The sequence below is a fragment of the Carassius carassius genome, chromosome 2 (genome assembly GCF_963082965.1).
Source record: "Carassius carassius chromosome 2, fCarCar2.1, whole genome shotgun sequence".
Taxonomy (NCBI): Eukaryota; Metazoa; Chordata; class Actinopteri; order Cypriniformes; family Cyprinidae; genus Carassius; species Carassius carassius.
In genome coordinates this window covers 44,385,557-44,411,015 of record NC_081756.1, presented here as the reverse complement: position 1 = coordinate 44,411,015, position 25,459 = coordinate 44,385,557, and the positions used below count along the sequence as shown (strand labels likewise).

Genomic DNA, 25,459 nt, shown 5'->3' with positions numbered 1-25,459 from the left:
CCACTCAATTTACTGTCCTTTATACAGCAACATCATTTGCAGCCAATAAAACTGAAGTGTCACCCATTGTGAGATTAGCATTATAGCTTTATAATGTTTGTTCCTAACAAATATCGTAAGTCACCAATAAGATAAATACCTCTGAACATAACAATGCGTCATACAACAGCTTACTGTCTCTAAACAACTTGGAACTTGACCTTCTTCAATGAAACACTAAAAACAATATTTTAAACAATGTTTCTGGCAATACGATGAAAGCCAGTGTGGTCCAAAACCATAGTGGACCCCACTAAAACATTTAATAATACAGTAATACAGGTTTGAAACAACATGATGGTGACAGGATTTTCATTTCAAGGGTGAATTATCTTTATAAAACCATATTAACTGTGAAAAGGTTTGATAATAATTTTTCTTCTGGCCCAGTTAGGTTGATTTTTACATGCCCAGCTACCAGTTTCACTGGACCCACTGGATATCTGTATGAGGCTGAAACAGGGGAAACTGCTCACCTATTCATATCCCATCATGAGTAACAGAGACGATTCAGCAAGAGCAGCCCTTAAAGACTATTGCCTGCAGCAAAGCCAGCTTAACGGATGCTCTCAGTAGAGGCTAGTGTGTGTCTCTGAGCTACTGAAAGAAAGGCCTCACTCATTTGAACTCTATGGACGTTTATCATTGCTGAGAAAGGCACTGCAACATCACCAAGGAGGCTCCTTCGAAATATAAACAGTTGGCCATTCAGAGAAGACACAGGCTATAATAAAGCCTGTGGAAATGACTGGAGTTCAACTCACAATTAAAGAATTTATGGGTATGGGTGTTTTCATACCAAAGTCCCTCTAAGGCATGTCATTTCACTCACAGCCATCTTTGAAACGCCTCTTGGGCATGCAAGTGCAGTTCCTATCTCTCTGAATGGGGAAATCAGTCAAAACGTGCCATCGGAGAAGCACTAGCTAAGCCTAAATGTCACATTTTCAGTGCTGTCAAAATTTCAGTACATCACTAGTTTCAATAGTCAATATACTTAAAAGTGGACTATATATTGAACTATGTAATACAATTTTCTGTTGTAATATCATACCTAACATGCACGTTTGCAAGGTATTTTGCACAGCCACTTAACAAAAAAAAAAATACTCATGCAGTCAATCATGACCAGTCTCAGCTACAATCTACAACAGTATGACACAAAAGAACGTTATGGAACACCGTATAATGTGACAAGCAAAAAATCATAAAAAGTTTGGGGTAAAAAAAACGGCACACACCAGAATTCAGTTAGTTCCTCCAACTCCTACTGATGTGAGATAAATGTAACATCATGTGTCTGAATATGTAATATGGAGGTCACACTCAATTAAGTGGGGCATCGCTTTTATTCAGAGTCCATTACTTTTGTTATTTATATTTAAATCAATGAGATCTCAATAACAGTATAACAGACTACTTAAATAAATTGCATATTATTAGTAAGCATTAGTGAGATATTTAAATGGTTAGATTTATGATCAAAGCTCAGTGGTTTTTAATGTAGGGGGACAAGACATATAATGCAATGAAAAGAGAGATGGACAAAATCATTCCCCAAAAGACTGATGGACTGTATTTGAACTTATATTTGAACATGATTTTTCAAAGACATATTGGATAATCAAGTTCCGTAATAAGTTCAGTGATAATCGTGTAATATTAATTATTAATTATTATTTTTTTTTAATAATGTCCTACACCCTTTAAAGGCGGACATATTTAGAATTGTGCTAAAAGGTATGAACTATGAATCAGATGACAGAAAGCATGTGGTAGATGGAGTAAAACCGGTTTTGATCCTGTTGACAGTTTAGAGGCCACAGCGATTCATGTATCAAATATCATGCAGTAGAATTGTAAAAATCTGTTTTTGTTACTTGTTCTGTCAACACTATATGACACTTCTTTTTAATCAAAACTCGGAATGAAAAGACGTGCAAGAATTGTGTCATTTCCCTCACTACAGGAGTTTTAAAAACAACTATTTCCTGTGACAGTTAAATAGTTAAATGAGTGTAATAAGGGCTAGAGAACAACATCACTTTGTTTTGTGCGCTTTCCAGATGACCTGCTGCTTATTTAGGCATCTGTGCATGTAAACGTGATCATGTGCTGTGAATGAGAGCGCGTGGAGCGCTTGTAGACTCCACACGGTTGCGCACAGCTCGAGACACGTAAAGTCCTGTTTCCTCTGCATCCGCTTTCCACAACACAGGAAGAGCTCTCCGGCAGATCCTTATGAAAGCACACACATACAGAGAGAGCGAGAGAGCACCGGATCGCTCTCTACTGACCCAAACCTCACGGCTAAATGTGGAAATCAATGCGCGTTGAAATTGCCATTTAGAGATCAATGCGTGTGGCTTGAAAACATAGTAACAAGCAACCGCGTGAGTCACTTACCGCGCTGTTTACATGTACACGCGACAAATACAGTAGATGTGTGCTGAGATTTACTCAGTGAATGGTGCTAAAACACTTATTTATCAAATAAAAAATACATTATGTAGCATGTCATCACGAAAACATGAGCGGTGTTGTACATACACATTAAGCAATGGCAAAAGGACCACAGCAGCGTTCTTTTAAACCTCCCACAACCAAACACAAGCACGCACTGCTTAGTTCTTAAGCACAATCAGCAACTGCCAGTGTTGTTCCCTGCTAAAACCAACACATACAGATTCCATTCAGAGTGAAATCCATCTGCTAATCCCTTGAACCACAGCAGCAGTGGTATTGCTTGTTGCTAACGGCCTAAATAAATCACAACACTCCTCCACACACACCGCAACTTACCAGACTTGTCCTGGTCGTATCCCACCACTATGAAGTAATCAGCCAGTCTAGACATGGTTTTCTCTTTTGGCGAAATCCTCCAGCACAATTCAGCATTTTTCTTTCTTCAAAAGCACAGCCATGTTTGACACAGAGGGAGCCAGTGCGCGTGCGTGGACTCGCGTGCCTGGGCGTGGGTCCTGCACTGACCTGCACGAGCGATCATGAACATACTAACTACACTCTCATACTGTGGAATGATTTTCCTTGACGTTAATAATGTAATATTATAATAATGCAAAATGAAATACTGTTTATTTATTAATTTAGTCTTAATGTGGACTATGCAAAAGTATGACGAGCACTGCGTTATGCCCTTAGAATGTTTTTTTTTTGTGATGCCACAGTATTTTAAATGTATATGTAAAAGTTTCAAAATAATATTTTATATTATATGTAATAATTATAAACACAGTTGCCCTCTACAACTTTTTATTATTATTATTATTTATTTATTTATTTCAGGTGGGAGATGTATTCCTGATACATAATCTAGATACTCTGGACCAGCTAATGATCATACATCACCCGGTAAGAAAAAAGTAATAACAGCTATGATTAAAAGGGGAACACATGGACCATATAAAATCTCATTTATGCAGAATAGAACAGGAAAGTTTATATTAGAAAGTATGAGACTAAATGTTCATATAATGCACCATAAAAAAAGTTTTAAACACTATCCCACTCTAAAGAGGCCCTCACAAATAATTGAAGGAAATTTTTGTTAAATGTATGTGTTTTTGTAATTCACCATCCAGTTCTCAATGAAAAACTAAAATAAACATTTCAAATGATTGATTTATATTCTTTATTCTTATTAAGAATAAACAGTTTTTCCATGTGAAGTGCCTAAACACAATTCACCTTTCTAAAACAAACAGCATTATGATAAAACATTACCTATGTTCAACAAATACATCACATTTCTTATTAAATAATAATGATCATCAGAATAAACTATTCTAATATAGTTCTTTAGCTTATCTGTACAACAATATAATGATGCATAACCTTTACAAAAATGCTTTGTGATGATACTTTGTTATATGAATGCTACTTTGATATATAAGATGTTACGGGTTGATTGTCATATGAAATTATTATTGTAATTTAGTAATATTGTATTTAACAAGGTAATACCATGGTTTGTTCAGACTATTCTTCATCTGTTTATACATGAGCACTCTAAAACAACTAAAGTATGAAATCAGGGTGTTACGTGACTCATTGTAAACTGTAGCATTCCTAGGCATGTACTGTAACACACAGGTAGACCTACGTCCTACCTGCATCTCAAGGTTCCCTCATCATAATTCATTAAATATCCACAATCCTTTGTGATGGCTACGATATGTTGATTTAGCAAACAATATTTACCATATTTGGACTGAGAAGCAAACAACTGGATGGTGTCAGTGTGTGGATGTTGTGCAATCTTTGACTTCCCATATAAGGATAAAACAGGGCTGCACAGTAATTAACATGAGCTAATGACATTTTGTTGGCTGTTCTATGAAAAATTACACAAATTAATTTTAGAAATTATTTTACCCCGAAGAATTCAATTTAATCTAGTCTAAAGTAAAGGGGAAAACTAGGTCAAGGTCAGTGGGCATTCTCCCCAAAATTTTAATGTATCCGTGTTTACTTATCTAGAAAAAGAGAGTCTTACCTCTTACATAGAAAATCTGATGAGTGTAACTCAAAGGCACTTTAAAAGTCTTTGATCAGCTGTCAATTAGAAAATAAACACTATCACTTTCAGCTTAATATAAGTGTAATGGCCCTTTCTAACACTGTTATAATCATTAAATTTTTCTTTCAATATCGTAAAAAATAAATAAATAAATAAATAAATAATCTCCCTGTACTGTTATATAAAACTATTCTGTTTTATATGTGATCTTTTTGGACTATTAAAATTATTTTGTTTAATAAATAATGTTATTCTATTCTATTCTATAAATCCAGATTGATTGCTCTGGCCATTCTTTTTATGCAGAATATAACTTTTATGTCAAGTTAAAGATTTTTGTCTTTGTCTAACAGATTATAGTTGTACCCCCAGGCAACATCCAGGGTAAAAAATCATGAGCAATGTCATATAGGAAACTGCATTCGTTGTAACATTGGGATTTTTCAAAACAGTCAAAGAATTCCCCAGATTGGTTATTATTTCCGGAAACAATCGATAAGGTAATTTCAGCAATAACCATCAATATCCCCAGTTTCGTTTTCTTATTCTCTTTCATGTTCTAATTGAGGTTGTTATAGAGAGGAAATGCTGGGATGAGAGAGCGTGTTCGATATGCTCCTCCCATCTCCCTGCAGTAGGCTATAAATGCACTTACGCCTGCTGTGGAGAGTCAGACTATTAGTAGAGTATCACCGCTGCAATAACATTAACTGTTAGCGCCTCTGGATAACTTTCTACACAGACTTCTGAAGCCAACCCAAGAGTACTTCAACACAGGTATGCATTTTTAAAGGAAGCTTATATATTTCTGTTAGCTACTCATTGTCTATTCTTTTAGGCTCAAGGCTCATATGCATAGGTGATCTGTAGTTATATAATAAACTGAGCCACGGTTTTGCATCTATAAACCAGGGAACTTGCAAAAACTTAATCTCATTTGAAAAGAATTTGAGTGACATTTTTAATAAGGTGCTGATGGCATTAAAGACACTGTGTTTTGTAAAAACCCACTGTTTTGTACATCATTGTCCTTTTTACTGCTTATTAGTGACCTGAAGCATAGTTGCAAGTTTACGTATTCATAGAAAGTGCGACCTCAGTTTGACATTGTAAATAAATGCATGATGAATGTAAATAGCGTGGATTTTGGACTCTTGTGCAAGCGTGAGCAAAGCATGGTTGGCACAGGGTAGGGGAGTTGCATGCAGGTTTCAGCTGCTTCCTTTCAAAGTGGATATCTAACCGATTCATTTGCTTTATCCTTTAGGATTTCAGTCACGATGCAACTGATTCTGCAGTCTTTCTTCTGCTGCTGCCTGCTGGCCACCTTTGCACCTGGTGTGGATGGAGCAAAACATGACCTGAAAAGAAGGTAAGCTAATGTGTTGATCTGATTTAGGATTTTAAGTCAGGTTTGGAACTTGTGGAAAAGTTTCTAATGAACAGGTTTTCTCTTCTTGATACTTAGTGTCCGGCTGCAGAGATCAAGAAGGGATTTGAGCCTTGCTGCACTGAGGACTTTAGACAACAGCCTGTTTGTCAGACCGGTTGATGTCAAAGACAACTTAAGGCCACATTCCAGGTAAGAATTACCAAGCGTTACCAGCTGAAAATGGTGTCATTGTTTTTTCTAAGTTAAATGTGGTTTCACATGGTTGGAGTACAAAACATTAAACATTAAACTAAAAGCAATTGCTCAGGAACTCCGGGCAGGCATTAATGTCCTCTTCCCTTGTCTGCCTTTCCAGCACTGACATCAGCATAAGGACAAAACGCTCCAAGAACTCCATCAACCAGTCCAGGAGAGCTGGCTGCTCGCTTGGCACCTGCACGGTGCATGTGCTGGCACACCGTCTCCATGATCTCAACAACAAGCTGAAGATCGGGAATGCACCCGCTGACAAGATCAATCCCTACGGATACGGCCGGCGGCGAAGGTCCGTTCCAGAGAAAGTAATGACACTGCGACAGGAGGGCAGCAGGCTGCGGACGGTGTGGAGCAGCTCAAACTCTCAATCACAGCTGCACAAGCTGGAAGCACTGCTCAGACGGACGTGAGCGCACGGGGTGGGAGCGCTCAGGGACACGGCGACAGAGGCTCGCCGGCCAACTATGAAATTCTAGAAATGCCTCGGACTCCTGCCAAGAGTCCTCCAGCACATTCTTTTCCAAGCACAGGAAGTGCAATCTTGCCTTCTGAAGGCTGTCCTCAGAAGAGAAATCAGCAAAGAGAAGCACAGAAACATCAGCAGCTGTTGAAAATAAGGGTGGGATGAAGATGTAGAGAAACTGTATAAGTGTGCCTTGGATATGAGCAAGATCTAATTGCACTGAAGTGGACTGGCCTCAGGGAAAAGCTGAATCTCCTCTCTTGGGACAGATGGACTGTCTTGCTGGTGAACCAGTCGGTGGGATTACAGCCCCTAGTTTAGCTGTTCCTGTCCAGAAACTGTGTCAGAAAGTCTTTGGACTTCAAGTCGATTCAACAGGGAAAGATTCATGAATCTAGAAAGGAATACACAGATAGACTTTTAAAATTCCGATGAAGGCGTTTCTAATTTGGAATAACATTTTTGGACACTGTTTGCAGGATGAATGCTTTTGATTATATGAACTGTCTGTGCCGGTCCACAAGGATTGTATTCTAACTTACTTGAACATTGTTGTTGTTATAATTCGTATAGAAATATGTGCAATCTATTTCATTTTTTTTTATTGCAAGTATATGTATATTTGAAAAAAAAATATATATATGGTCAAAGATATTACTATTTAATTGTTTTATATTACTTTATACTACTTACAGAGCTATTTTTGTACAGGGAAAACATAAGGGCATTTAAGGTAGCGTTATATCTATTATTCATTTATGTCAATGATGTCTCAAGCTGTGGTATAGGATAACTTTTTATGTAATTGTATATTTGAAAATGGGATCTATTTTATTTGTGTGTTTGTGTGTGAAATGAATTAATGTTGTCATTCAATAAACTTTTGTATACAGTTAAAGCTGACGTCTTCTGGACCTCGTCTGTTTGTTCCACAGGAAGTGAAGGTAGTAAAAGAAAAGTGACTCTTTATTGTTCATCATCCGGATTGCCGAGTGGACAGATGATTAGCACCTGGTCTGGCTTATTACATGTTAAAGGCCCTGGGGTGCCCGGGAAATGGGGTGCAAGCGCATACCTTCTTTCCATTTTCCATACCTACTCACTTCATAGAAAATGGGTTATCTGTATTTGAAGGGGAACGGGCCAGGACTGTGTTTAATGGGACCTCTGCAGGGGGTGGGTTTGTGGGATGTAGAGCAGAGGTGAGGGGCGCTCCATACGGCATTCCACTTAAACACATCATTTTCATTCCTGTCTTAATGAGATGGAACTTCCGAAATTAACTTTTTACTGTTGCACTCATATAACCCAAATATAAATGGACCACATGATGCTAATCACAAATGAACACATATACAATGTCAGAAAAAACACTAATAGTCTTCCACTAATTCGCCATAGAATACAGGATGAAAAGGTAGATGTTTCTGATGCTGCTTTCCATAAATAAACGGTTTACTCCAAAGCTGCTTTGTTTTTTTAGTTTAAGTGGCAAATAATCTTAATTATTTAGAGTGGTACTCAAAAAGACCGGAAGGTTTAACACATTCAGAAAATTCCAGAAAGTTTAAATAAACAGTCAATGCCCACAACAGCAACTTACAGATAGAATGATGTTTATGCTTTTCCATTTTTCATCTATCCGAACGAAAACAGTACCGTTACTATGGTTAACTCACCAGACGAACACAATTTCTTTCTTTGGCCTATTTGTAACTTGTAATTTTGGTGGAAATACCTGAAACCCCAACCAAAGCAAATGTACTTGTTTTTTGAAAATGTGCATTTGAATAAGGAATTAAGATTTTTTCATAGTAGTCAGACACTCTCAACTAGAATTTGCACCTTGCAGCTAAAAATAAAGTATTAATTCAGTCAAGCGTCCTCCTCATATCGTATTTTAATGCTATGGCTCCATCTTGTGGTGACAATTATTGAAGTTATCATTAATTTGTCAAGAATTTCCAAATGTTTTCTGGGACTGATGCCATGTGCCTCACTCATCGTTAGCTTATAAATCTTCACTCCTGTCAGGACCAGCAATCAACACAATGATTCATTTATACTTCGGAGACTACATATATTCAGATTAGTTTTTTGTTTTTGGTTAGTTTACTAACCAAAACTATTACCCCCAATGTTTAAAGAGTTGGTTTTGGTGCACTTTGAATTTAAATGGCCACCTACCTCCCACATATGCAAATGCAAGCACTTTGCTAGTCCCAACAAGATTTTTTTTTCTGTCTTGTTTACATATATTTTTTCTTGGAAAATGATGTGCTTTTAAATAATAAATAATAATAATCATCGTTGTTTGATATTATGTTATCCAATGGCATCCATATTTTTCCGAGTTTCCAAGTACATATTGTGGCCACAGTGCCTTCTTGTTCAAGAACACATGGACACATCTCCACAAGGGAGCAATAATGTATAATAACGGAGTAAGAAAAAATATAGTATTTTTAAAATCTATTTAAACTAACGTCTACTTAAATAATGCTAAACATCAGTGAAAGACAAAATATATATATATATAACCCTGTATTTTGACTCTAGGTCTGAGGTGGCAAACGGACTCTGCTGCTTTCTCTCTTCGCTCAGTGAATTCCATGTGCCATATCTCATACATCACTGGGGGGCAGGATTGAGAGTTTTTTTCTTCTTCTTTCATTTCTGTCCTGGGAGAACTTCATGGGTTTATAATTGCAGTGCAGCTGCAGAGAGAACACAGAGTTCTGTAAGATCTGAGGCTAGGTAAGTGCTTCAATAAGATTAATAATATCTAGAATATTATGAATAAATGCATACTTTTCTTTCTCTTGATGCAGTACATACCATTGTCAAATACCTTAAAAGTTTTGTTTATAATGATGATACATTTAGTAGCTTTGTGTTTGTTTAATGTTACCCTTTATCAGCAATTCTAATGAACAGTTATAAGTATATGCCTCTTATTCAACAAGACATCAAATCTGTTGCAATAAAGTAAGAAATACCCACAGATTATTTTTTCCTTTGCTCTAGTCTTATCCTGGTACTGCACATGCTGCTGTGTCTTCTCTTTCTCCAGGCCTGAGCACACAGGAAATGATGCGGAGACTCCAGACGCCCTTAGTAAAGCAGCTCTCCAGCCCATGTTTGGGAAAGGGTGAGCACTTATGATCTGTCTCTCCCTATCCTGCAGCAAGAAATGGTCTAATGTCATTATTTTTAATATCAGTCTTTTTCAAATGGCTTTTTTTTATTGCAGCACATATTTTTTTTCCAATCATCGAATTGTTCCCTGCAGAAATGTTTCTGATTCCTACCAGAAGGGGGCAACCAGGAATGCTATCCTGGGCCCTTAAAAGGGAGACATTGCAGAAACATTTACATTTGCTAATTTGGCCAATGGCTCTATCCAAAGGAATGCAAGGGCACAATCCATCCTGAAGAGACAGAAACATGGGAAGTGCTGTAATACAAACACCAATTCTAGTACAGGCAGAAGATGCAGGAATGAAATAGTAGATGCCAATTAAATACACTTTGTTTAACTAATAAGGGTACTAAGATTCCTATCTGCATCCCTGTCATGGTCTGTCTCATGCTCATTCCCTTAGGAAATGTGTGTTGGCACACTAGAGCTTGAATCTCACGAAGTTCTCATAGTGCACAGCATAAAAAGGCAATTTTTGATCAACAGGACTGTTGAACCGAAAACTTTAAAAAGTTTAATTTCTTGACAATTAAATGTGTTATATAGCCCACCGAATCATTCTCAGACTTAGAGGGTTAGTTCACCCAAAAATGAAAATTAGCCTATAAATGACTACGTTGGTGTATATGACTTTCTACTTTCAGACGTATCCAGTCGGAGTATAGTCTTAGATCTTTCAAGCTGTTTCAGGGCACTGCAGGTGTTTCATGCATCAGTCCAAAAGAAGTTAAATAAAAATCGCCCATCCATTAAATAAAAGTGTATCATGCGGCTCCGAGAACGAGTCAGTCTATTGTTCGTTATCTGGCTCGGCTCGGTGTTCATCTTCAGTTCTCTCTTCACAGCAGTTCAGTCAGTGTACTGTTTGAGTACATGAATTACTCCGGGATATTGGTTTGTTTGAACTCAGAGGGAGTGTCAGCCACATTAAAAAAGTTAACAGCTTAAGTCATTTGTGGATTAATGCGTATTAGAGATGTGAACCGTTTAAAACGATTCAGTTCGATTCGGTGAACTGAATGATTCGTTCGCGAACCGGATATCCAGACTGCTTTGTTTTGAACTCTCTCTCACAACAGACACGAAAGAGAAGACAATGCTGAATAAAGTTGTAGTTTTTGCTATTTTTGGACCAAAAACTAACCCTTTAATGCTGAATGGAACCACTTGAGAAACTATCAGAAGAGACCTATTTCTTAGCACAAAAGAGAACAATGATACAAGAGAAATACCAACTCATTGTTTTAATTGTGAAAATAAAACAAAGTAACAAAGAAATTAAAAAACAATGGCAAAGTGTGACAAAGTCGCTGAAATAATCAGGCCTTCATTTTAAGGTGTAATTTAATGATGAGTCTTATATATTATCATTATGAGTCTATTATATGTTTACATCTGCATATGCATAAACAATTTCTCATATGGGAGGCAGCAATTTTAGCAGAATTTCAAGAGTAAAAGAGGGTAGCGCAGAATATGGAGAACAAAATGCACCTACAGAAAAGTAGAAAAAATTAAGATTAAGAACTGCTATTATTTATGATTAAAACTGAATGGTATCTTTTTTTCTATGTTTAAATATTTTCAATGACTATCCGACTGAACTATACAACCTGATATAAATTATCAGTTTGCAGTTACATTGTACACAGGGCCTTTCGATGGTGAAGCACCTCTAAGCCATCAAATAGAGCCATAGGTGCAAGAAAACAGAGTGATATTCATTCATTATTTACACAGGCATTTACAGCCTCAGTGAAGAAAGGCATTCAAATAAACTTGCACAGCTTATATTACAGATCATGGCTCAGTAGCTTCGGTTTAGCTTCTATAATAATCAACCAAGCCATTAAGACCGGCCTGTACTACATTAATCTCCCATAAACCTTTGCACCACACAGACCCTCAAATCCCTCAGTCACATAATCCAGAGCTCCCTCTGATCGATATGAGGAAGAGAAAATGAGATGGGGAGATATTCAAGCTGCACCTTATTTCCAGCCTGACAAATCCACTTCCAGTTCCTCCCCCTGCCCTGTCCAAGCAGCCTGTAATAATACCCAGCACATCACCAGGATTGTAAGGCATCCACGTGACCTGTCTCCAAGTTTCAGGTCAGGCTGACAGGCGCACTAGATCTGAGAAAGAGAGTTGGGTAGGTTTCGCTGTTGGAGCTCCAGTCGGATAAGTTATTAGATAAAAACAGCTGTTACGGGAATATAAAAGACAACAGTCAGATCAGGTAAACCTACTTTCCCTTTGTCCCCTCACACTGAGATTTTATAGTTTGCTATCCATATCTCAGTATGAGTGTGTGTGTGTGTGTGTGTGTGCGTGCTGTGGATCATGCTGTGTTCTTCAAATAATCACTGTGTCTAAGATGACAAAGGGTGAGATGGTTTGTTTATTCTATGGTTTCAAATGGATGTGATACAAATAGATGCTGGGCATGCTCCCATGCTCTGGGACAACATGGCACAACCCTTTCTGTCAACACCCAGTTTAAGCTCCGAAGCAACCAACAGGTATCAGTTTCAGGGGTGATTACCTCTGGACTTTTAGTGACATGATGCCCCATGCAGACCCATGATAATGGCCAGCAGGACTGTTTATCTGTGGCTGAAATGATACATGCCTAAAGCAAGGTCGGAGCTGAGATTAGAGCTTTTCTGGGGGGCAGGGGGGGGGGGGGTAGCTGAAGCTATCAAAGGAGATGCTTCTTTGGCCAAAGATTTCGTTTATGTGGACAGTTGGGTTTCGGAAATCAGCTCAGGGATTTCTGGGCTGGATTTTAAGGGGTAGTGAGGGAGTAAATCCCAAAGAGTTGAGAAACCCGTGTTTGTATGTATGCAAGAGATGGGCTAGGAGGATTAAGCAAGGTCCTGTATGTAAGCGGTTCTCTGAAGGCTTCGGGGTCACTTTTTGTTGACAGGCGGTTGTGACATTTAAAGGATTAGTAGCTCTGTGGATATGAGGCTTTCAACCTCTTAAAATAGAGATAAAGAGAGAGAGGCACTCAAGAAAACAAAACGGTAGTCAGACAACAGCAGTTTCTCAGAGTGTGACTGGACAAGCCCACCACACACATGCACACGCAAACATATACCCAATAATACATTCGAAGTGTGACCGCTAAGAACAGCCGAAGCCAAGATGGCGGTGACAGGGGCTGAAGGTAAGAATGGCAGCGGCCGTTCAGCTGTGCATGTCAGGACACCACAGACAGTATTATACTGTACTAATTTCTGAATCAGTCAATATTTTCAGACAGGTCTTGTAGGTATAATGGTAGTGTAGAAGGACTTCCTTGTTTTCCTTGAAGCATTTGAGTGCAGTGATCCTACGCAAAATTTGGGGTGGAAATAGATGAATTGGTGAATCAAAACAAAAATAGTAGGATGTAAGCTAAAGTCCTTGCTTTGAATCAGCATTATTTTTTGGACAGACTTTGATTTGTGTGTTATGGTGAATATATTGTAGTTTGTGATCTTGTGGGAAGAGTGATCATGATTAAATATTTATGGCAGTTTTATATCTCAGTCAACAGATGAAATATGTTCCAGTTTTGTGCTAGATATCTACTGACTTGTTCTCAGAGGTCAACGGTACCTATGGTAGCACACCTGGCAACAGTCAGTATGACGGGCACAATCTCTACTTTATATAGGAGGAATGGCTTAAAAGAATAGAAAACCTTGACAAATGGATATGGTTCTTGACCAGGAATAGCATCTAAGCTGGCCACTATGGACCATGTTTCTAACTGTTCAGGGAAAAGTCACACCCAGGGCTCAGACACTTGATCTGTCCTCGTACAAACATAACTGTTTTATAGGTCAGTGTGTATGCAGCTGTGCATTGGCCTAGTGACTGACTCTGTAGGCCTGAATCAATGGCCTGGGAATGCACATGGCATCCCAGGACTATTTACAGCAAGCGTGTTGAAATGAGCCATGATACATGCATTAAAGTAACCCTGTTGTTTGGAGCAGTGACAGCTACTCAGTAGAGTACTTCTGTAAACTCTCGAAAGGTGACTTCATGAATACAACAGCTTAATGTTACTAAAATATGTTTACATTTGCCCCTATACAGATATGCCACGGCAGTTCCCAAAGATTGCTCTGAGTGATGTGGATGAGGAAGTACGTCTGCTGGCAGAGAAAGTGTATGCCTCAGCACTGAAGGAAGAAGACACAAAAGATGCCCTCTCCATGTACACTGTCCCAGAGGACTGTCCAATAGGCTTGCAGGAAGCCAAACAGAAGGAGCTACTCAGAGAGCTGGCTGAGCAACAGTCAGAGGAAAGAGCCAAACGGTTGGCATCAATTAGTTCTTCAGTGCAGATTGCTGTTATTAGCTTCCCCTTGCTTGAAACAGCAGGTCATACCAGTCTATGGTGGACAAGCTGGTCTTTGGAACATGGTAGCTGGTTAGCTGTTGGCCCAAAGTGGTCTTTTACCAGCTTGACCAATATGGTCTACATAGGTGAAACCAGGTCCACCAACTGGTCAACTATGTAGACCAGAGTGTTTCCAATCCTGCTTCTAGTAAGTCAAAATCCGGCAGAATTTTGTTATAACCTGCCACAGTTTACCTGCCTGGAAGTTTCTAGTGATCCTAAAGACTTTGATTAGCTGGCTCAGACATGTTTTGCTTAGCTGGTTCAATCATTAGGGTTGGAGTTGACCTCTGTAGAACAGTCACCCTCCAGGGTTAGAAACCCTTCATCTAGACCAGCTTGGACTGTTTAATGACCTTAATGACCACTTTGGACCATCTTGAAAACATGCCAAACCAGCTACCATCAGAAGCTGGATTTTGTTGGATTTTCCAGCAGAACAATTAGTAGGATATGTTACAAAAGCTTAAAGAATATATTATTTCATTTTTAGACCCATTTTGCTTTTATCATTTGTAGGAAGAAGAGTTTTAAGATGATTCGATCCCAATCTATGTCGCTGCAAATCCCTTTAATTACGGAGAATGTCATGGGGGTGGTGACGCCCCTCATTTCCCCTTCCTCTACCTGTTCCTCCATCTCACAAAATTTCCCAGAGTATCAAAGAGTCACCATAAGTGGAGACTACTGTGCTGGGGTGTGTAATAGAATTTACAATCAAGCAACTTTCTCTACTTTCTGTCATAATTTGTTGAAAGATCAACCACCAAAGGCACTATTAAAAACTGACCATGTTTTAACAATTATGTTTTGTCTTACAATCACTGTGCTCTTACAGATAACAGTTGAGGACTATGAGCAGGCAGCTAGAAGTCTGCTAAAAGCTCTCTTTATTCGAGAAAAATACTCAAAACTGGCATATCACAGATTCCCATGGACCACTGCAAAGTTTCTACGTAATGCAGCAAATGAAATGTGGAAAGAAGAATATGAAATCCTTCCAGGTACATCTGTATTTACTTAGGGTTCATAACCAGACACGACATGGAGATCATGTTCTTTTTCTAGGTTTATTTTGGGGTCTAAAAACATTTCAGTGGAATTTTTGTTTACAAAAATTCAGAATAAGTTTGCTTGATGTTCTGCTTTAGTCCCTGCCTAAAGTTCCTTCCCAAGACATCAATGTTGAACTAATTTTAGAATACTTAAGTTAACATTAGTTATTTGTAGCTCGACTAAGAACTCTCATTGTGAAAATACTGCACTAGAATGGGAATGATTCTTTCTCCTCTGATGGGAAAACCAGCTTTTTTTTATGCTGGTCACCAACAAGTGATACTTACCTGTCTACTGCTCACTTCTTACTATCTTGACCAATAATATTTTTTTTTTGTCAACCAGCTTTACCACCTTTTTTTCTTCTGCTCTCCAAAGATATCTGTCCCTGCCCTGGTGAAGGACAGGACCCTTACAGCATGGAGAATATTCCAGACAACCTCAATTATCAGATGAAGATGAAGGATGGCATTATTTATGTATATGAAAACACTGAAGCTCTGAGTATGAACAAACCATGCTGTCTGCCTTATCCAGACCTGGAAACATTTGCCATTGACATGAGTCATGTGCTCGCCATGATTGCTGATGGGCCTACGTAAGTCTCCAACCAATATCACCACAGAATTCAAAAAAATTCTCAGTATCTACATATAGTGTAATTCTGAGATCTAAAGCAGTATTTTTTCTTTCAACAGTAAGACCTACTGTCATAGGAGACTAAACTTTCTTGGGTCAAAGTTTTACCTACATGAAATGCTCAACGAAATGGCGGAACTAAAAGAACTCAAGGGTGTTCCTCATAGAGATTTCTACAATGTCAGAAAGGTATAATTTGGAACACTCATCAGTATATGCAAAAGTAATTTCCCCTGCTGTCTAAATGTACATAAATGATAACTTACAGGTAGACACACATATCCATGCAGCAGCATGTATGAACCAAAAACACCTGCTTGATTTCATTCAAACAACTTATAAAACCGATGCAGAGAGAGTCGTCCTGGAAAAGGCAGGGGTTAAACTCACTCTCCAACAGGTGTTCAACAACCTGAATATGGACCCTTATGACCTTACTGTAGACTCCTTAGATGTCCATGCTGTAAGTAATGTCTGATCTATATATTGTATATGTTACAGCCCAAGGATATGCTGGTAGCTTGTACAGTATGCTTCATGTTTGTAATGTATTTACAGGGCAGACAAACCTTTCATCGCTTTGACAAATTCAACTCCAAGTACAATCCAGTAGGAGCAAATGAGCTACGGGAAATCTACTTGAAGACTGACAATTACATTGAAGGGGAGTATTTTGCCCGCTTGATCAAGGTACAGTAATTTTGTCATAACAAGACTAAGGGTGTAGGTTCGGTTGGTAGGGACAAGTCAAACTATAGAGATGCACCATGTTTTCACTTACATAGATTTTATTATTACAGACATCAATGCATTTTAATGTGCTAATTTCATATATCAGTGTAGAAGTGAACATTTTGAAGCTCTAAACATAAATAACGTTAGTGCTTAAGCACAGAAACAGTCTACATATCAACTACTGTACTAGTGAACAGTAGTTTACCTGTTGAGGGTAAATGTAAAGTTCAGCTAACTCGATGCTTACTTTGTTTATTTTATAACTTTTTTCAATTTAAAGGTGATTTAATTTAATTTAAATATGCCCATTTACCAAAAATGTATATAACTCTTCAGGGCCTACACGAAATGTCTGTAACATACTGTAAGAACATAACAACCTTCATGGTCATGGGAAGAAGGAGGTGGGAACCGGCGGACATTTAAATAACTAAACTTCAACTGTAATTACAAAATAAACACAAAACAGTGCGACAGCCCCTCACGGACTACTGCTGTGCACTAACAAAACCAAAACACAAAATAAAAATCAGGCCTGGTTTTTAACCCCTCTTTTTATCCTTACGGAGCACCTCCGTGGGAGTTGAGCCCGGTGAGTGGTGCAGGTGTCTCTCATTTCCAATTACTCCACCGGCCTTGACCCATTCCCATGGACCCGTCCTACTCGTCACACATACTTTGGTTACAATTCCAAAATTTTAGCCATTTCAGTGTATGTCTATTTAAATGATAATGAGCTACCGCTCACCCCACCCCATCCATGGGGCTTCTACAAAAGACGAATATGAAGATTCTTATTCCAATAGCTAGCTATCAACATAGTAGTCTCAGCCTCAGATGTCACACCCACAGACCCTTGGCTCAATGTCTGATGCATATGGGACACAAAAGTGTAAACACTTCAGGAGTGTCAAAGTCGTCATCAGATTGGTTGAATTTTACAGGATTTCCACGAGACGTGTGTTGCATTCTTTAACATTCCGCCTGGAAACAAAAATACCGTGGAGCTAAATCGCATCACGAAAGAAGAAAGCCATAGTGTTTACAACTGTGACAACGAGCGATTATCAGGATCAAATAAACGCTGGATTTTCAAAAGTATGTGAAATATTTAAAGTTTGTGGCATTGAATCTTTAAAATATGTCAGAGTTTTACACACTGGTCTGTTATTGTGACGACATTTACACGCCCCAAAACATGATGCTGAATGAAACAAACTGTGACTGGTTGTTTGACATGTCAGTCAAACGGCCTCATGGGCGGGCCATGGCCAATGAAAGCTGCCATGAATCATTCACTGGTGCATTCAAGTCTTCCTAGGAAGTTCGTATTTACGAGTTGACAAGACGTAATTATGATGTCAAGTGCGTTAAAGTAACTTTGGCGATTTAACTTTTCTACATAAAATTCAACAATTTTTTAAAACTCTACATCTACAAAATTATGAATATAGAATGTGCATAATTGTGTTTTTGCTTTTATAATTCAATTTATATTGAAGATGATGTAAACTGATATATTCTATGGTAATTATACAATAATATAATATTTTGTATATGTAACTTTTTTAGTTTTATTGTATATGACAAAAAAATCTTTTTATTCATTTCAACAAATTTATCTTCAATACAACCTTCAAATTTACCTTTATTTCTATGGTCTTTGCATGCATCCATTGCATCCGACATGTTTTCTCACTGACACACCCCCAACTCGTAAACTCAGGGTTTAAAGAAAATTCAGAGTTTCCCACTCGTAATAATAACTTTGTTGTTAAAAATAAAAGAGCTAAAAAAAGTGCACATTTCATCCTGTATCCCCTTTAAGAGTCCTCTTTAACTCTGTCAGGAAGTAGCACATGACCTAGAGGAGAGCAAGTATCAGCATGCTGAACCACGACTGTCCATCTATGGACGTTCCCCTGAGGAGTGGGAAAGTCTCTCCCATTGGTTTATTCAGCACAAAGTGTACTCTCCAAACATGCGCTGGATCATTCAGGTGCCCAGAATATAGTAAGTAGCTACATTAATTCTACATTTTCAGAAAGTATTAATTTCTTGTTTTACAATGGTCTTATGCTTATTTCTTTCAGTGACATTTTCAAGTCACGTAAGTTGATTCCTAATTTTGCCAAGATGCTTGAGAACATTTTCCTTCCTCTGTTTGAGGCTACAGTGAATCCTCAGAAGCACAAAGAGCTCCATGTATTTCTGAAATATGTAAGTTTTCAATCAGTGTCCTTCATGTAACACTCATGGTAATATTTTAAATGCCATATGGTCAGACGCACAGTATGTGGAAACTCCCTTTTAATGAACAAGTTTGAATATTACAGTAATTCTGGTCAATTCAAATCTTAAATGGTTATAGCATATTATAACATTCTTGAAACCTGTGTGCTTTCAACATTTTAAACAGTTCAGGGACAATCTTTCCCTGCTCCAGTATGAATAACATGACTAGTCTGCACAAAGACCAGACCTGAACCCCACTCAACATATTTAAGGATTAATTAAAATGACAACGGCAAGTCAGGCCCCATTAGCAAACGCCTGACCTCTGACCAATGCTTGACCTCACTAATTCTCTTGTGTCTGCTTCCGCAAATCCCTGCTTCCATGTCCATGCACATTTATTGGAAACCTTCCCAGAAGAATGGAAACTGGTGTCCACATTCTTTTTTCATGTTGTTTATGTTATATTTTTTGTTTTAGTTACTTCATGAATAATGACAGTTATTCCAATTTTAGAACATTACTTGACAGCATGCACTTCAGATCAGACAAAAACTTTCCCCCCATTTGTTAGGTGACTGGATTTGACAGTGTGGATGATGAATCCAAACATAGCGATCACATGTTCTCTTATAAGAGCCCCAAGCCTGAGCAATGGACAACAGATGACAACCCTCCCTACAGCTACTACCTCTTCCACATGTATGCCAACATCATGGTGCTCAACAACCTCAGGAAGTATGTGCTCCATTACATCTGTTCCACACACTAACTGGAAAATTCCATTAGTTGAAGAGAGAGGCTACATTTCCCATAACAATAGGAAAAATGTTTGCACTGACGGAAGACATAAACAGAGATTACTTTAATATTTGCAATAAAGATTTTCCACTATACCCCTAGGCTTTCATAAACCTTGAATAAGTACTGGAAGCCATTTTAGTAGAAAAGGTTTCTAATTGCATGTGTTAGTGTTTCACAATGCACCAGGACATCTATAAATACCACTATATCAGTAATACACACATACTGGGTTACAGCTGAGATACTGTTTAAGCGTGTGGAATACTGTCAGTAGAACAAACTGACATCACCTTTCCACTTTATAACGATGGATTAGGGTCAGTATCCCGGGGCCTCTGAATGCATCAAAGAGGTATAAATGTATTTATGCAGGAATTACAGTAAAGGTTTAAGATAGACTCAATAGTGTGCTTTATTTGGTGACATCTTAATGCACTGGCTTGACTAAATAAAACAAAACCAATGACATAAAAGGAAGACATTTTAGGGGATCCTTGACATCCTTTTTTTTTAGTGTACAAGTATTAAACCATAGGATTTTTACCTTGTCCCTCTGGCGACCCAATTAAAAATCCATGCCAGAGGTTGTGAGTTGAGATTGTAGATGTTACATATAGACAGACAAAAAGCACTTTAACATATGTCAGTGACTTTTATCACAATAAGAAATGCCATCTATTTTGCCACCTGAAGCACTAAAAAGTGACGTGACATTCAGCCAAGTATGGTGTAACCCATACTCAGAATTCGTGCTCTGCATTTAACCCATCCAAAATGCACACACACAGAGCAGTGAACACACACACACACACTGTGAACACACACCCGGAGCAGTGGGCAGCCATTTATGCTGCGGCACCCGGGGAGCAGTTGGGGGTTCGATGCCTTGCTCAAGGGCACCTCAGTCGTGTTATTGCCAGCCCGAGATTCGAACCCACAACCCTAGGGTTAGGAGTCAAATTCTCCAACCACTAGGCCACGACTTCCCCTAAAAGTCAGTTCCTCCAGGATTTTGCGATTTTGCGAAATCAAGCAGCTTACATATTTGTCTTTATATACAATTCTGTACTTTCAGCATAGCAGAGTTATGAATATTTCTATGCTGGTGTCACAACTGCCTTGTAGATTAGAGACAAGGACCCCAAATTCAGTAATAATGTACAAAAATAATACAGTCTCTAACTTTAATTTCATAAAAACATCATGATTATTGGTGCGTTTTCACTGTAATCAATGAAATCTCCACAACTTTTGAAAACAGCCACAGCTAAATCATTCATTTTGGGCCACAAAAATCAGAAGTCTTGGTGGGAATGAAGAGTGCCCACAAATGCATTTTGTCTCTTTATCAGTATATAGTATATTCACTCTTGTAACTGCAACTTTGTCTTTTCATTTGTTCTAATTTCTTGTTATTTGGATATTATATCTGCACAAAAGAAGATGTATAGTTTTCTGTTGGTTGTTACAGCTTGTGTATGTGTGTGTGTTGTTTCACAGAGAACGTGGTCTTAGTACCTTCCAGTTCCGTCCACACTGTGGAGAAGCTGGTTCTATCACACACTTGGTTTCAGCTTTCCTCACTGCAGACAACATCTCGCATGGCTTAAACCTGAAAAAGGTTAGAAGTAGAAGATAAGTCCAAACTCTTGTGTTCAAAACTAGGAAAATTGGGCAGGATGCTTTTGAAATTTAGTTCACGTTTTGATCTTATGATCAAACTGAATAAGCTTTCTTATGTAACACATATGTGACCCTGGACCACAAAACCAGTTTTAAGTCGCTGGGGTATATTTGTAGCAATAGTCAAAAATACACTGTACGGGTCAGATTTTTCTTTTATGCGAAAATATATATATTTTTATATTAGGTTAAGATCATGTTCCATGAAGATATTTTGAAAATTTCCTAATGTAAATATATTAAAACTTACGTTTTTATTAGTAATATGCATTGCTAGGAACTTCATTTGGACAAAATAATTTTTTTTTTCTTCTGATTTTCAAATAGTTGTATCTCTGCCGAATATGGTCCGGTCCTAACAAACCATACATCAATGGAATGCTTATTTATTCAGCTTTCATTTGATGTACAACACCCAATTTAGAAAAAAGTGAGACTTATGACTGGTTTTGTGGTCCAAGGTTACATACAGTATGTGTGCTTTTTTCCAGAGTCCAGTGCTGCAGTACCTGTATTATCTTGCCCAAGTGCCCATTGCCATGTCCCCACTGAGTAACAACAGTCTGTTCCTGGAATACTCCAAGAACCCACTGCGAGAGTTTCTACACAAAGGCCTGTGTGTGTCGCTCTCCACTGATGATCCCATGCAGTTCCACTACACCAAGGTCAGACTTACAGCTAGACTACAATTTCAAAAATTTACCTGAAGTAGGCTACCCCCTAAAATTATGGAACTCAATAATGGATTTAATACCAGTAAAGTCTGCCCGTTTAATGAAACTTCAGGAAAAAATTTTTTTATCAGATATAGACCAGTAATGTTCATCAAAAAACTTATGGCGCGTTTCCACCGAGTGGTACGGTACGGTACGGGTCGGGTCGGTACCCTTTTATTTGCGTTTCCACTGCCAAAAGTTGAGAATGGTACCAAAAAGCCGAACCGTACCGTACCACTTTTTGGGTACCCTTCCGTTGGGGTACCTAGCACAGTGGAACGGTACTAAAGGGTGGAGCTAGACTCACTGCAGAACGTTGATTGGTTGACAGAGAATCGTCATTTGCGCGTGCCGCAAGGGGAAAGACACAACACACGAGGCGCCATTTTTAAATTACGCCTATCAAGTGACGTTATCACTACTTTCTGGAATACACCACGCCTATCAAGTAAGGGTACTGTTGGCGGTACTGTTGGCGGTGGAAACGCTAGCCAAATCATGGTTAACAGACCCGACCCGTACCGTACCACTCGGTGGAAACGCGCCATTATTAAGAGCAATTGAGATGTAACTGTTTCTCATGGTGACGTAAGGTATTTTAAACATTTGCAGGGGGCTAGTCAGATGATTTTATTGCTGTCCAAATCCATGTGTTTTTCACCAACCTTTCTAAAAATTCCCAGCCGACTTACCCACTGTTTTTTGACAAACACCAAAAACCACCCCCCAAAAATTACATGCTTTTCCAATACAGAAATATTGTGATTATTTTACTACTGTAGGAGGCTTTAATGGAGGAGTACGCTATTGCAGCCCAACTGTGGAAGCTGAGCACATGTGACGTGTGTGAGATCGCTAGGAACAGCGTCCTGCAGAGTGGGCTTTCCCATGAAGTAGTGCACATTCTCAGTTCATAACATTGGGTAAATATTTATTCAGCACAACACTCAAGCCTCTTTGCCATTTTTTTCCCAGGAGAAGAAGCATTTCCTTGGGGTTAATTACCTGAGAGACGGACCAGAGGGGAATGACATTCGGCGAACAAATGTAGCCCAGATCCGCATGGCCTACAGATACGAGACACTGTGTAATGAACTCAGCTTCCTCGTAGATGCTGTAAAGTCAGAGGTCGTTGGGTCACAATAGCTGTCCTATGCAACTCTGCTAAGCCCTCTGTGCCCATATATGCATGATTGCTATATTTTTATATACAGTAGGAATGGATGCACAGGGATCCAAATATTATGTAGTTTTTATCTAGTCTCTCTATTCTTCTCAGATTTCTAATACCCAGCCTTCTCATAAACACTGTTGCCTGCCTATGCAATGACTTGAAATGGGCGTTTCAAAAAGGGTTCGGCATGCTTGACATTACATTACATGGGCAGTGTCTCCCTCCTGTGGAGATTTGTGAACTGTATCCTCAAAACATTTGTGTGCAGCAGAAATTGGCAGACACAGAGATAAATGTCTGGAACATTCCGCCGTTGCTCTGCAGAACATACAAAGAAGAACCCCTGCAGGATTAGCTTAGGTGTGTATAACAGAGTCAAAATTTTGGTTTAGGGTCGGAGCTGTGGTTTGTCAGGTAGAGCATCATTTGTCATCATTTCCATTCTCCACTGTTTTGTCAGTAATAGAAAAACTTTAATAAACAGAACAAGGGATTCTGAAAACATCGAACATGGTTGCAGTTTTAATGTTTAATGTTTGCAAAAAGAGAAAAATATCACATTGTTTGAATTAATTTCTTTGAGAATATTTTAATGTGAGAAACGCTGGTTACAATTATTTGATGGAGTGCCTGTACTGTATGTTTTTCTGAGGCCTGCATGTTTATTCTTTGAATTAACTTTGAAAAAAATCAAAATGCAGCTTTGATCCAGTTAATTTTTTTCTTTTCTTTTTTTATGGTTTGTGTGTAAAACAATTTTGTAAGTGGCAAAAAAAAAGTAATTTAGGAAATAAGTTATCTCTGTTTTTTGTGTGCTTTTCATTAATGTCCTACTTTGTCATGTAATCTTTTCCTGCACATCAATTCCATACTCTTATGTGACCCTGTACTACAAAACCAGGCATACATGGCAAAACCAGATACATTTTTCAAAATTGAGATTTAAACACCATATCGAAGCTAAATAAATAAGCTTTCCATTGATGTATGGTGTGTTATGATAGGACAATATTTGGCAGAGAAACAATACCTGAATATTTATTTTAATAATAAATAAATAAATATTGAGAAAAATTTCCTTTAAATTTATTATCATTTAAAGTTATCTTGGAGAGGTGATGTATGTAAGTCGCAACATCTAACTACTGGGGTGCCTCAGGGCTCATTTCTTGGACCAGTTTTCTTCTCTGTCTACATGGCATCATTAGGTTCTGTCATTCAGAAACATTGCTGTTCACACCACGGCTATGCTGATGACACTCAAGTCTACCTCTCTTTCCATCCTGATGATCTGACGGTAGCTGCTCGCATCTCAGCTTGTCTAACAGACATTTCTTGCTGGATGAAGGAACATCACCTTCAGGTCAACCTTGCCAAGACAGGACTGCTCGCATAAAATTCAAGGCATTGATGTTTGCCTACAAAAATACCACTGGCTCTGCACCCCTTCACCTAAATTGATTACTTTAGACTTATGTGCTCTCTAGAAGCTTGCGTTCCGCAAGTTAAAGTCGCTTGATCGTGCCATCCCAAAGAAGCTCAAAGTCACTTTTACGGTCTTTTAAATTAAATGTTTCCTCCTGGTGGAATGACCTGCCCAACTCAATCCGAGTCCTTAGCCATCTTCAAGAATCGGCTAAAAACCCATCTCTTCCATCTTTATTTGGCCCTCTAACTTTAGCACTCACTATTCTAATTCAATTCTTAAAAAAAAAAAAAAAAATTCTAACTAGCTTTCTAATCTTTTCGTATTCTTTCGGTTTCCTTTTCGTTTATTATACAATTAACAAAAGCAGAAACAAAAGACCTCTAACACTAGCTTGCTCTATTCTTTTTCTATTCTATCTGTTTTCTTTTTATTATATTATTTAAAAGCCCTTGTTACATGTACTGTGTTAACCTAACTGAGACTTGTTATAGCACTTATATATTATTGCTCTTTTGTTGATTTTGATTGCTTCCATTGTCCTCATTTGTAAGTCACTTTGAAAAAAAGCGTCTGCTAAATGACTAAATGTAAAGGAAAGTTCTTAGCAATGCATATTACAAATCAAAAAGTTGGAAATTTACAAAAATGTCTTCATGGAACATAATCTTTACTTAACGTCCTAATGATTTTTTGC

The 25,459-nt window shown here is 38.3% G+C and overlaps 3 protein-coding genes across 11 annotated transcripts in view; 2 read left to right on the top strand and 1 right to left on the bottom strand.

Annotated features, from left to right (window-relative positions):
* Positions 1-3,024, bottom strand: part of LOC132110527 (myotubularin-related protein 13-like) — a 158,445-nt gene extending 155,421 nt beyond the window's left edge. For all 6 annotated transcript variants that reach the window (XM_059517262.1, XM_059517219.1, XM_059517235.1 and 3 more), the window contains exon 1: positions 2,842-3,024. In XM_059517262.1, the coding sequence (XP_059373245.1) occupies positions 2,842-2,896 (55 nt within the window). In that variant the 5' untranslated portion in view covers positions 2,897-3,024. The remainder of the gene's footprint in view (positions 1-2,841) is intronic.
* A 2,182-nt stretch (positions 3,025-5,206) lies between these two features.
* LOC132110519 (pro-adrenomedullin-like) lies at positions 5,207-7,588 on the top strand. Its single transcript, XM_059517207.1, has 4 exons — positions 5,207-5,356; positions 5,847-5,951; positions 6,048-6,161; positions 6,328-7,588. The coding sequence occupies exons 2-4, from the start codon at positions 5,860-5,862 to the stop codon at positions 6,635-6,637; spliced, it is 516 nt and encodes a 171-aa protein (XP_059373190.1). The 5' UTR covers positions 5,207-5,356; positions 5,847-5,859; the 3' UTR covers positions 6,638-7,588.
* A 1,789-nt stretch (positions 7,589-9,377) lies between these two features.
* ampd3a (adenosine monophosphate deaminase 3a) lies at positions 9,378-23,845 on the top strand. Of its 4 annotated transcripts, none has more exons than XM_059517178.1 (16): positions 9,378-9,447; positions 9,764-9,841; positions 13,988-14,210; positions 14,814-14,991; positions 15,133-15,298; positions 15,729-15,948; positions 16,049-16,178; positions 16,258-16,452; positions 16,548-16,679; positions 18,574-18,737; positions 18,818-18,944; positions 19,534-19,697; positions 21,264-21,384; positions 21,938-22,111; positions 22,945-23,055; positions 23,138-23,845. In XM_059517178.1, exons 2-16 carry the CDS (start codon positions 9,781-9,783, stop codon positions 23,306-23,308), a joined length of 2,337 nt encoding a protein of 778 aa, XP_059373161.1. In that variant the 5' UTR covers positions 9,378-9,447; positions 9,764-9,780; the 3' UTR covers positions 23,309-23,845. The 4 variants fall into 4 exon arrangements, with proteins under 4 accessions (XP_059373161.1, XP_059373150.1, XP_059373178.1 ...); XM_059517167.1 differs by having other exon boundaries at positions 9,431-9,447; positions 9,718-9,841; XM_059517195.1 differs by lacking the exons at positions 9,378-9,447; positions 9,764-9,841 and adding an exon at positions 11,958-12,134.
* Positions 23,846-25,459: the final 1,614 nt, after the last annotated feature.

Bases quoted from the DNA above. Each gene is read 5' to 3' on its own strand.
- ampd3a (XM_059517178.1), top strand. From the start codon at position 9,781: ATGATGCGGAGACTCCAGACGCCCTTAGTAAAGCAGCTCTCCAGCCCA. The intron at 14,211-14,813 runs GTTGGCATCAAT...TATCATTTGTAG, and splicing joins TCAGAGGAAAGAGCCAAACG to GAAGAAGAGTTTTAAGATGA. The intron at 18,738-18,817 runs GTAAGTAGCTAC...TATTTCTTTCAG, and splicing joins ATTCAGGTGCCCAGAATATA to TGACATTTTCAAGTCACGTA.
- LOC132110519 (XM_059517207.1), top strand. From the start codon at position 5,860: ATGCAACTGATTCTGCAGTCTTTCTTCTGCTGCTGCCTGCTGGCCACC. The intron at 5,952-6,047 runs GTAAGCTAATGT...CTTGATACTTAG, and splicing joins AAACATGACCTGAAAAGAAG to TGTCCGGCTGCAGAGATCAA. The intron at 6,162-6,327 runs GTAAGAATTACC...CTGCCTTTCCAG, and splicing joins AACTTAAGGCCACATTCCAG to CACTGACATCAGCATAAGGA.